This window comes from Euleptes europaea, chromosome 4, assembly GCF_029931775.1.
Source record: "Euleptes europaea isolate rEulEur1 chromosome 4, rEulEur1.hap1, whole genome shotgun sequence".
Classification (NCBI taxonomy): domain Eukaryota; kingdom Metazoa; phylum Chordata; class Lepidosauria; order Squamata; family Sphaerodactylidae; genus Euleptes; species Euleptes europaea.
In genome coordinates this window covers 45,151,794-45,163,893 of record NC_079315.1, presented here as the reverse complement: position 1 = coordinate 45,163,893, position 12,100 = coordinate 45,151,794, and the positions used below count along the sequence as shown (strand labels likewise).

Genomic DNA, 12,100 nt, shown 5'->3' with positions numbered 1-12,100 from the left:
TAATTTTTCAATAATTGCTATACATCTCATTTGACAATACATATATTTGACAACATATATATATATATATATATATATATATATATATATATATATATATATATATATATATATATATATATATATATATATATATATATATATAAACTTCTCGGTGCTCATTTAGGCAGTAGTCCCGTTGTTCTTCTCAGGATGAAGGGTCAATTGCGTCGGTGGCCTGAGGTGTGCCACTGCCAGGGCATTTCCAGACACACACACCCCGCCTACGACCGTCGCCTCCCTCCCCCCGTTTTTGCTGCATCTCACTGGTCTCCTAAGTGATGTGCCCGTCTTCGGTCAAGACGCCGCTCCTTTCATTTCTAAGTTCTGGCTCCCTCTCTGTTTCCAAAGATCTCCTCTGTGACTCTAAAGTTTAAATTCCACGTCGGTATTTTGGATATAAGACTCCCAAGTGTTGCCAGGCTAATCTGTTCTACGATATTATCTCCTTTAATTCAGACCACAGTGCTTGAAAGCAGTTGGGACAGCATATTTTACAATATTGTCGAAGGCTTTCACGGTCAGAGTTCATTGGTTCTTGTAGGTTATCCGGGCTGTGTGACCGTGGTCTTGGTATTTTCTTTCCTGACGTTTCGCCAGCAGCTGTGGCAGGCATCTTCAGAGGAGTCACACTGAAGGACAGTGTCTCTCAGTGTCAAGTGTGTAGGAAGAGTAATATATAGTCAGAAGGGGGTTGGGTTTGAGCTGAATCATTGTCTTGCAAAAAGTATCAAAGGTTATTTTACATTTACAACTATATTATTTTCAGGACGGGAATGAAACAGATAATAGTTCCACAAAACAACAAGAGTGGCTTGTGTTGCAGATACTCCAGAACAATATTTTAGAAATAAAAACGTGGAGAGAGTGTGCACTTATTAACCCTTTCCAGGCCAAAATGCCTCCGGAAAGGCCCGGAACAGGCATGAAACAAATTCTAGTACCACAAAAAACAGTGGCATGCCTTACAGACACTCCAGAACAGTATTTTAGAAATCAAAACGTGAAGACAGCACATATTTATTAACCCTTTTCAGGCCAAAATGCCTCCGGAACACACCGGAACGGCCTGGAATGGCCCGGAACGGGCATTAAACAAATTATAGTTATAGAATCATAGAATCATAGAATTGGAAGGGACCACCAGGGTCATCTAGTCCAACCCCCTGCACAATGCAGGAAACCCACCCCCACCCCCAGTGACCCCACTCCATGTCCAGAAGATGGCCAAGATGCCCTCTCTCTCATCATCTGCCCAAGATCACAGAATCAGCATTGCAAAAAACATTGCAAAAAAGTTCTGCAAAAAAAAGTGACATTCCTTAAGGACACTTCAGAACAATATTTTTGAAATCAAAACGTGGAGAGATTGCACATTTATTAACCCTTTCCAGGCCAAAATGCCTCTGGAACACCCCGGAACGTCCCAGAATGGGCATTAAACAAATTCTAGTACCACAAAAAACAGTAGCATGCCTTACAGACACCCCAGAACAATATTTTAGAAATCAAAACATGAAGACAGCATGCATTTATTAACCCTTTCCAGGTCAAAATGCCTCTGGAAAGGTCTGGAATGGCCCGGAACGAGCATTAAACAAATTATTGTTATGCAAAAAATAGTTGCATGCCTAACAGACTCTCCAGAACAGTATTTTAGAAATCAAAACGCGGAGACAACACACATTTATTAACCCTTTCCAGGCCAAAATGCCTCTGGAACACCCTGGAATGGCCTGGAACGGCTATTAAACAAATTATTGTTCTGCAAAAAAATGTGGCATGCCTTACAGACATTCCAGAACAATATTTTAGAAATTGAAATGCGGAGACAGCACTCCAGAACTATATTTTGGAAATCAAAACATGAAGACAGCGCATATTTATTATTAACCCTTTTCAGGCCAAAATGCTTCCAGAACACCCCGGAATGGCCTGGAATGGACATTAAACAAATAACAGGACCACAAAAAACTGTGGGATGTGTTAAAAAGCCCTCCAGAACAATATTTGGAAACTAATATACAGAAGTAGTGTGCATTTATTAACCCTTTCTGGGCCAAAATGCCCTCAGAACGTTCACCTTTCATTTTTAAAATAGCAGTTGAATATAGTTATGACATAACAGTGTGTCTCTCTGGTTCTCCAAATTCCCAGCTTTCTTTTTTTAAAAAAACTGTCTAGCTACCTTTGTTGCAAATATGTTTCCCCTTATATCTCTGCAATGAAAAGGGCTAGAGACGTGTTAAAAATGAAAGCTGGAAATTCACAGATTCTGCAAGATACATTGTTAAACATATGATTGATATAACGGTTCATGTGCTGATAAAAAGAGTCATGGTGCCAGAGGGAGTGAACTACTGCTTCCAGGGACAGGGGAAGGTAAGATGGCTGTTGTGTGGGTTGGCCTGGCAAAATCCTACTCACATTACAGCCATCCAGGGTTGGCTGAGATCTTTCTCACAAATTTGCAGCCAAGCAGATTTGGGAAAAACTAGAGACAAGTAGGGGAAACCCCAGGAGACCCACAACAATGCATAAGAACATAATTGTTTGTGTTTAATTGTTTTATATAAATGTATTTTAAAGCTGATTTCAATGTTTCTTGTTTGCTGCCTTGGTGGACCTAAATTGGGTGGAACGATGGCATAAAATTGCTTTAAATAGCTAAAACATTTATATGCTGTTCAGTTTCTCCAGACTCAAGGAGGCTACCAATGTAACACCAGGTTTCATAGACACAACCCAAAACAGTCAATTAAGAGTGTACAGATTAATAATATAGTTAATTGAAAAGCTCAAATTACAGATTAAAAAGCACACAGAATTGAAATGCACATTAAGAAAACCACACAATTCAAGGAACAGCCAAATTTGCTGAAACAGATTTACCCTCCACCAAATGCTCTCTAGAATAAATGTGTATTGCACAAGCTCCTAACTGTAGCTGGTGAAAGTGCCTTCCATACCCACTGTGGTTCTAAAGAACTGGACTCCTCATGGAAAAAGTCTGTGACCTGCCTGTTGCCATATGGACGGTCCTAAGGGAGGGCACCATGAGAAAAAGACGGAGAGAACTGGTGTGTGTGTGTGTCTGAGCACATTGTCACTGCTGGCAAAAAACCAGGAAGTGCTGACATTACATAGGGGTTCTGCCCTAGGATTTGCCCAAAACTCCATAAAGTTTGGGGCAAGCCTTAAAGCATTGCACCTGATGTAATGATGTAATGATGACATTTCACACACACACACACACACACACACACACACACACACACACACACACACACACTTTGCTGGAAGTGATGTTGCATAATGCCAATGTGCTTATCCTTACTTTCCAGTTCCTCTTGGGAGTTTGCCAGATGACACGTCCCTGACGCCACCTAATTCTGCATTGGTACACGGGTTACACTGACATGTTACCAGCATGGTTTTCTGAGGGGCTTATAGTTGTGCAGAAAATCACTATATCATAGTTTTATATGGCTGAAAGCTTGAAATTGATGAATGTGTATTGGGAACGTTCATATTCTTGCAAGTACAGCATAGGGGCAGGGAACTTGTCTTGATTAGGGAGTTTGAACTTTGGATCTTTTTTTCCCTGCCCAGAATTAATGTTGCATCTCTTAATTCTCCACAATATCGGAGAAGTTCTTAATTTTCCCGATAGAGATGATAGAATGGGAAGGCAAGAAGAGAGTTATAATGTAAAATATAATGTTTCATCACAGAATGGCCCAAGAAGATAGTGTTTCATTACAGAATGACCCAACATATGCAGAGGTTTTGCTTAACACCAACTCCATGTTAAAAGACCCCTTAAAAAGTGTAGTTATGGTCCATTATTATCCTAATTCTGTAATGAAAACTGAATATAGGAAACGATTGGTTATATGGGATCAAAGAGATTATGGAAGATCAAAAGATAATGTATTGTTTTAATCTCCTTTAGAACAAGGTGAAATACAGGGCAGGCAATTTGGATCTATAGGATAGAATTCAAAATAGAGTAGGATAAATGATGACCCCTCCCCCAGTATTAAAGAACACACAGGAAAGGGAAGAGATTACTTCAGAGGGGGAACCCTCAACCAGTTTAAATAGGAGAATTTGGCCTGACCCAATAGAAGAAAGTTTGATAAATTCATTTGGGGAATTTCCTGGAAGTGAACAAGATGATATAATTAAAAGACTTTCAGAACTTCAGAACCATTTAGTTACCCTGAATCTTTCATCTACGTTTAAGAATAGAGAGGGTAATAATATTAAAAAGGGAGGAGAAACAATCTGGCCAGAATCTGAGGGACTTGATTTCCCTAAACGTGCTACCTGGTAGTATGTTGCAAAATGAAGATCAGACCAAGGAGGATAGCATGCCTACTTTGGAGAGATCATTTGGGGAAGTTTCTACAAAAAATGACCTTCTAAAGGGGCAATGACAACATTAGCAGAAGAAACATCAGGGCAAGGGTCGGCAAACGGTGGCTCCCAAACCACATGGGGCTCTTTGGCCCCTTGAGTGCGGCTCTGCCCACGTGCGGGCGCCCGGACGAGGAAGCCCCGCACGATGCCTTTCTCTCTTGAGGCCACCCGCAGCCCGGAGGGGAGGGAAAGGCAGAGAGCGAGCTGCCCCGGCGGCCGCCTCCTCCCCCCTCCCTGCCACGCAGGCCCTCATTCCTCTGGGGCTGGCAAGGGGAGCGCCAGAGCGCGGTGCTCCCTGCAGTGGAGAGGGGGGCTTGCCGACGATGGAGGGGCCTAAGCCCCAAGGCACCCTCCCTGGCCCCGCATAAGGCCCCGACAGGAGTGAGAGGCGGGAAGGGGCCCGCCCCGGCGCTCAGTGGCTTGGCCTTTGGGGAACTCTGAAGGAGAGCCGAGGCCTAAGAGTGCGCAGTGAGTGGCAGCGGTGGGAAGAAAAGAGCCACTTTTCCCTCAGAGCAGGAACCGGCAGGCGTTCGCGGGGTGGTGGTGGTAGTGGTGAACTGTGGCGCGCGCCTGGTCAGGTGACCCCGGGACTAGATGACCCTGGTGGTCCGTTCCAACACTGATTCTAAGTAGGGCTGTCGATTCGGTTCGTCCTGAACCGAAAAACAGCCGAATTTCCCCCGATTCGGTGGTTTTTAGTTCAGATGGAACCGAACTCAAAAAAGGCTGGGAAACGGGGAACCGAATTCGGCGAGTTCGGGGTGTTCATTGAATAAATTTGGCAAATTCGGGGTTCGGCACAGCAGCATAACCGTCAATTAGTAAGCAGCATTCTCCCGCGGCCAATCGGTGGCCAAGCAGGGTCTTCTTCTGGCCAATCAGTCGCAATTGAGCACGAGCCCAGCTGCTGCTTGGCACAGGGAGAGAAAGAGAGTATCTGTTTGTGTGAGAGAGAAATCCCCGTGTGTGTGTGGGGGGGTGCGTGTGCACATTCGTTCCTTTCCGTGGCTGCAGGGGGTGCATTTTTGGGGGTACAAATCCAAGGCAAAACCTCCCGTTCTTAAATGGAATTGTACTGGATTACCCAGTCCCTCCTGATGGAACAGAAGACATCCACAGTAAGACCCCTTTTTGGGCTTTAATCTGTAATTTTTTCCTGTGTGTATGTGTGTGGGGGAAGCAGAGTCTGTGTGTGTGGGGGCAGTTTCTATTGGGGGGGAAGCCAAAGGAGGCTTTCGCCCATTCTGCCGAGGGGTGTGTGACCGCTCACCTCTGTGGGAGTGTGTGTACTGCCTTTTTTAAAGTTTAAAATTGAGTCTGTGAGGCGGCTAGTGAGTCTCTCTCTGCTCGGCACCCAGGCCGCGGCTCCTCCTTGGTGTTTTTCACTGTTTTTGCCTCTAGCCTGGGGTTGAGTGCAACGGGGCGGCTTGTGTGAGTTCCCCTGCGTCTTGGATTTTTTCCCCGTTTGGGGGGTGCACCATGGCGCCATATTGGTTGGAGAGGTGGGGGGTGGTGCTGGTGAGACTTGCTTGAGTTTGGTGGGGTCGTTTGCATAAGGGGGGGAGCGTCCCTCCACCATGAGAAGAAGGAGCAGGGCAGAAAATACAAACTCTGGGGTGTTTTTTTGCACGGTCTGTTTTGCTGCTCACTCAAAAATGTTTTTGCAAAATCTGACTTTTACAATACATTTTCATGGTCCAAGTCACCTGCTCCTTTTTTCCTTTTTGCTACAGCTAGCCTAGTGCGCCTCTGTTCCTTTCCATGGTTGCTCGTGTGTTGCTTTGCATTGCAATGGTTAGCACGGGAGGTTTTGCCTTGGATTTGCCGTTCTCTAGATGCATAGGATCGGCTGATCCCATTCATCCCAATAGGGAAAAGGGGGGAACCCATATCTCTGGACCCCCTGATCCCATCTTTACAAAACTTGGGGGTTCTTGCAAGAAGCCTCATCTGAAGCTACGCTGAAAGTTTGGGGGCTGCACCCCCCAAAATGCGCCCCCTTCAGCCATGGAGTGGCTCAAATGTGTGCTGTAAATGGAATAAAAATGCACATTAAGGGGGGACCCCTTTTGGGCCCCGTATCTTGAGACCCCCTGACCCAATCTTTACAAAACATGGGGGTTCTTGCAAGAAGGCTCATCTGAAGCTACCCTGAAAGTTTGAGACCTCTACCCCCAAAAATGCCCCCCCCCAGAGCCACGGAAAAGTGCCAATGTGCTTTAAGTGGCTTTATTCCTGTCACTGTGGGCGATTTTTTTGGTGGGGGCAACCTCTTCCGGGCCCCATATCTCAGGACCCCCTGACCCAATCTTTACAAAATTCAGGGGTTCTTGCAAGAAGCGTCCCCTCAAGCTACCCTGAATGTTTGAGACCTCTACCCCCAAAAATGCCCCCCGGAGCCACGGAAAGGCGCAAATGCATTTTTAAAGACTTTATTCGGCTGAATTTCCCCTCAAACTCGAACTAGGCGCCGAATTCCACGGATCCGAATTGGGGGAGTTCAGACTTCAGCATATCCCGAGTTGAAATGGTCCGAATTCTGCCGAATCCGAACTATACTGAATTTTTTTTCAACAGCCCTAATTCTAAGGTGAGCGGCTACCGAAGTTTACGCTGGGATCAATGTTAAGGTGCCCCTGGACTCCTGCTTCATTTTTACTGCTTCTCAGAACCCACGTCTTTCACCAGCTGTCGGTTTCTCGCCACGACTGGGATTAGCTACGCCTAATCATGCAAGCCCGCTAAGCTCTGTGCGGTGGGCTGTCCACACTCGCTAATCACCGAGCCAATCGCTCCGCCGGGCGGGGTGCCCTGGGGTGCTTCGCTTTCCCGTGGTGCGGCCGCATGTCGCACGGGACCGCCCTGGCCATGAAGAAGCATGATGCCGCCGGCGCAGCAGCGGCCGCTAACGGGGAAAGGGAGGGGCGGGGCAAAAGAGATGAGGGAAGTGAGCTTGCAGCTGGCTTCTTGGGGTTCCTTGGCTGAAAAACCCGTGCAGAGAGGGGTGACCGCAGCCCTTGCTCGCTGCCCTCAGGCATCCGGCCCCTCCTGGGAAGAAAGGACGGTGGAAGGAGCCTTTGTTCACCTACCAGGGAGGCCGGAGGTGGGGGAGGTGAAATGGGGCTTGGGGGGAGGTGAAATGGGGCTTGGGGGAAGGACAGAGGGAGGGAGGGGAGAGGTGAAATGGGGCTGCTAGGGGAAGGAGGGGGAGGTGAAATGGGGCTGGCAGGGGGGAGAGTGGGCGGTCTATCTTGGGGGGTTGAAGGTTACACTGATCACGTGAAGCTTACCCCCAAAGTGTGTCTTTTCTTTATCATTTTTATTATCATTATTATTACTCTCTCTCTCTGTGTGTGTGTGGTTGGGTGGAGGGAGAACGTAGAAGTGCCCTTTGTTTGTGAAGTGTGTAGAAATGGGGTGGAGGGGGTTGCCCTGCTGTTGGTTCTCTAAGGCAAGTTTAAGAAATTTGGCTCTCAAAAGAAATCTCAATCGTTGTACTGTTGATATTTGGCTCTGTTGACTAATGAGTTTGCCGACCACTGGTGTGGGAAATGCAGGGTGGATAAAAATCAATTTTTAAAATTTTTTTAAAAACAATTTTTTTAATTTAAATTGGATTTTTAAAAAAATAAAATGCTTTTGGAGGAAAAATCTTTCTAAAGATAGTTTTCTATTTAAGATACATTATAGTCCAAAGGCTATTCATCAGGAAATAAGGATTAGTTTTTATTTATTTATTTTGTGATTTATAACCCACCCTCCCCGGCCGAAGCTGGCTCAGAGCGGGTAACATCATATAAAAACATCAGTACACCAACAATAAGAATCTAAATTTAAAACATTAAAATCCCAATTAAAACACAAAATTTCAAAGTTTCAAATGGCGCCTAACCATACTCACATTGCTGGGTGTTTGCAGCAGGTTACCCCTCCATTGACATCAACAATATAACAGGAAGGAGGAGCAATTACGTAGCATGAGGCTGTATATTTATGCAATGTTTAAAATTTTTGGTAAATGAATTCCATTAATCCATTCACAATGTCATGCTCTTCCAGAGGTTTCTGTAAGATTATTTTGGGCATTTTTTTCTAACGAGAAGATATTATCACAGATGCTTGTTTTTGCAGTTCTCAAAAGTGTGAATTAGTGTCTGCAGAGATAACATGTCTTTTCTTCACAGGAAAAATGTTATAAAATAAACATACACAGTTGAGGAAAAAAACCTTAATCCCATTGTTCCTTTGCAAATCTATTTACACAGAATCAATCTCTTACCTCAAATGCTAAGTTCCAAGAGGTTCAATGAATAGATTGTTTGGAGTGGAATAGATCTGCACAAGTAGCTAAGTGTGAAGAGGGAGGGGCAAGCAGTAAAAATGAAAGTAGCTCATAACTCACAAAGTGGACAAAACCATTACCTTGACCAGGTAAGAAAGTGCCTTCGGTGGTGGTCTGACCCATGAAATCTCACCGGAGGCTTACCTTACCTGCACAACGATCCTGTGCAAGTCTTTACCAATGTATCTACTGAAGGCTGGGGAGCTACGGTGGAGGATCTCTACATCCAGGGATTATGGAGCCCAGGAGAAAGAGAGGTACACATCAATCTCCTGGAACTTCTAGCAGTGCGCCTGACTCTTTTGCAGTTCTCAAATCGTCTAAAAGGCCATCATGTCCTCATCAGAATGGACAACATCACCACAAAAATTCATATCAACAAGCAAGGGGGATCAAAATCATCCTCCCTTCACTCAGAAACAGAGAAGATTCTAGTTTGGGCAGAGACCCACCTCCGGTCAGTCAAGGCAGAACACTTTCAGGACATTCTGAATGTGCAAGCCGACTAGCTCAGCCACCACTCAGAGTACGAGGGGGAATTGGCTCTCAATCCTCAAACCTTCCAGATGCTCATAAAGAGATTCAAAGTTCCCATAGTCGACCGGTTCGTTTCCAGTCAGAACAACCAACTTCCACGGTTCTTCTCCCGCTTTTACCACCTGCGAGCCGACAGGACAGACGCACTCCTATCTCCGTGGCCCCAAGGGATCCTATAGGCCTTTCCTCCACTTCCTATCCTCCCAAAGGTCATCAGGAAGATCAGGGAGGAGAAGGCATCCGTGATATTGATTGCTCAGGACTGGTCACATCGCCTGTGGTACCCGGCTCTTGTGGAGATGTCCCAACAGCCTCCGTGGTACCTACTGGTCACTAGGGATCTGCTTCTTCAGGGTCCCCTCAGCCATCCGGACCCAGGTTGGTTCAAACTGTCCGCATGGAGATTGAACGGAGCAGACTCTTGGCGCTAGGCCCCAGCACAGAAGTCACCAACACCATCTTGGCAGCTAGGCGTTCCTCCACTAAGAGGCTCTACAACTACACCTGAAAGACATTCGCCTTTTGGTGCAAAAGGAAGTCAGTAGATCCCATGTCTCCTTTGTTGCCTAGCTTCTTGGCCTTCCTTCACGATGTTATCAGTCAGAAACTGAGGGCTTTTACCTTACACAAGCAAGTGTCAGCTATTTCTACTGTTGTTCCAGCAATAGATAGTTCCCCTCTAGCCAGTCATCCTCAAGTCCAAGCCTTCCTCAAGGGAGTCGCTCAGTCCAATCCACCCATTGTTCATTGCTTTCCCACATGGCATCTCAACGTCGCGCTCTAGGCTTTCACAAAACCACCATTCAAGTCGTTGAGAAAGGTACCTCTTCACTTTCTAAGAATGAAAGCCCTATTTCTGCCAGCCATTACTTCCGCTTGAAAGGGTATCGGAATTGGGAGCTCTATCCACCAACAAGGAGTTATGCATTTTCCATCCTGACAAGGTTGTACTTTGTCCAGACCCTACCTTCACCCCTAAGGTAAACTCTCTCTTTCATAGAGCCCAAGAGATAAATCTTCCATCATTCTGCCCACATCCTAACCATCCAAAAGAAAAGGAGTGGCACATCTTAGTGCAGGGTCCTGTGAATCTACATACGGAGGATGGCCTCTATCAGGAAAATGGAATCCTTGATCATCACAAATTCTGCTCCTAATAAGGGTAGGAAAATGTCTCATCAGATGATCAGCGCCACCATTTGCCAGTGCATCAGAGAGGCCTACAAAACCAATGGATGTCCCATGCCAGCCGGCATAACAGCTCACTCGACCTGCAGCCCCGCTACCTCGGCAGCTTTCAGCAATCAAGTGTCTCCTGAAGAGATATGCAAAGCAGCCACCTGGGCGTCGGGGTCCACCTTTGTGAGGCATTACAGAGTTAACTCATACTTGTCGGCCAATGCCAAATTAGGTCATTGAGTTCTGGAGCAAGTAGTGATGGATGATGAGGATTAGTCCTCCCCTGAATTTTTGTGCTCTTGGTCATCCCGAGCTTTCAAGATGCCCTCTCCTCAGAGCAGGAATGAAACTTTGAACACTTACCAAGAAGGTCCTTTCAGCTCTGAGGTAGATGGGCATCTTCCCCTCCCAAAGTCTGGTCATCGTCTTCTTATTGCTTATAGTTAGCAAAATTTTAAAATATGTATATTTATATACATAGAATAAAAGTTACCAGGCAGGTCTTCCTCTGTCTTCATTCTGTGAATTCACCTTCCTGTCATGTTATAGTTTGTCTCTTTAGTACGATTTCAGGTTCATTTGTTAGAGTTTCTAGTTGTTCCTGAGTCCCGGTCTCTTGTTAGCTCGGCTAGAGTTAACTGAAAGTAACGGGATTCACGTCACAAGACAGGAAGTGCAAAGTTTTACATCCTGCCTGCCCAAGCAATGGATGAGAATCACCCGAGCTTTCAAGATGCCCATCTACCTCAGAGTGGAAAGGACCTTCTCGGTAAGTGTTCAAGGTTCCAGAATACTTACAAGAAGTAGCAGCAAAAGTTATAATAAAATGTGAACAAAAATTCAAATGTCTAGTATGCAGTTTGGTTACAGACAATGCTGCAAATGTATCCAAGATGAGAAGAAATTTAGAAGAGCATGAAGAGAATACAAAGCTAATAACATATGGTTGCAGTGCTCATTTACTACACCTCCTAGTCAAAGACTTCAATGTTCCAGAAATAAAAACTAATGTAATTGAAATTGCTAAATACTTCCGTAACAATCATTTTGCAGCAGCTCTGAAAAGAATGGATGGAACCAAGCTAACAAGATGTTAGAATGAACTCTGTAGTGGACTGTTTTGAGCAGTATATCAAGAACTGGCCTATTCTGATGACAGGTTGTGAAATCGAGAGAAAATAGATTGGCACTGTCACAGCCAAAATATTCAACATTGGGCTTAAGAGAAATGTTGAACATATGCTGAGCATCCTAAAACCCATTTCTGAAGCTTTAAACAAAATACAGAAAAATAGCTGTTTATTGCTGATGATGTTGAAATCTGGAAGGAATTGAGTGAGTACTTCAAAACAGAACTGAACAACGACAGAATTAAATTACAAGCATTAAAAAAAGAATGATAATTTCCTCGCAAATATTGTCGATATTCATTACCAGGGTCATATCTTAAGTGCTGAAGAAGAGGAGTTAGCTATGACATGGATCTCCAGCAATCATCCATCTGTAGTGCCAACTATAATAAACTTCAGAGCTAAGAAATAGATGTTTGCTGATGATGTTTTAAAGAAAGTCACACCA

General features: G+C 45.0%; 1 protein-coding gene across 1 annotated transcript in view; it reads right to left on the bottom strand.

Moving 5' to 3' along the window:
• LOC130476971 (glycine dehydrogenase (decarboxylating), mitochondrial-like) overlaps positions 1-9,711 on the bottom strand; it is a 59,111-nt gene extending 49,400 nt beyond the window's left edge. The window contains exon 1 of the mRNA XM_056848972.1: positions 9,671-9,711. Coding sequence (XP_056704950.1) covers positions 9,671-9,711 — 41 coding nt within the window. The remainder of the gene's footprint in view (positions 1-9,670) is intronic.
• Between the last annotated feature and the right edge of the window lie 2,389 nt (positions 9,712-12,100).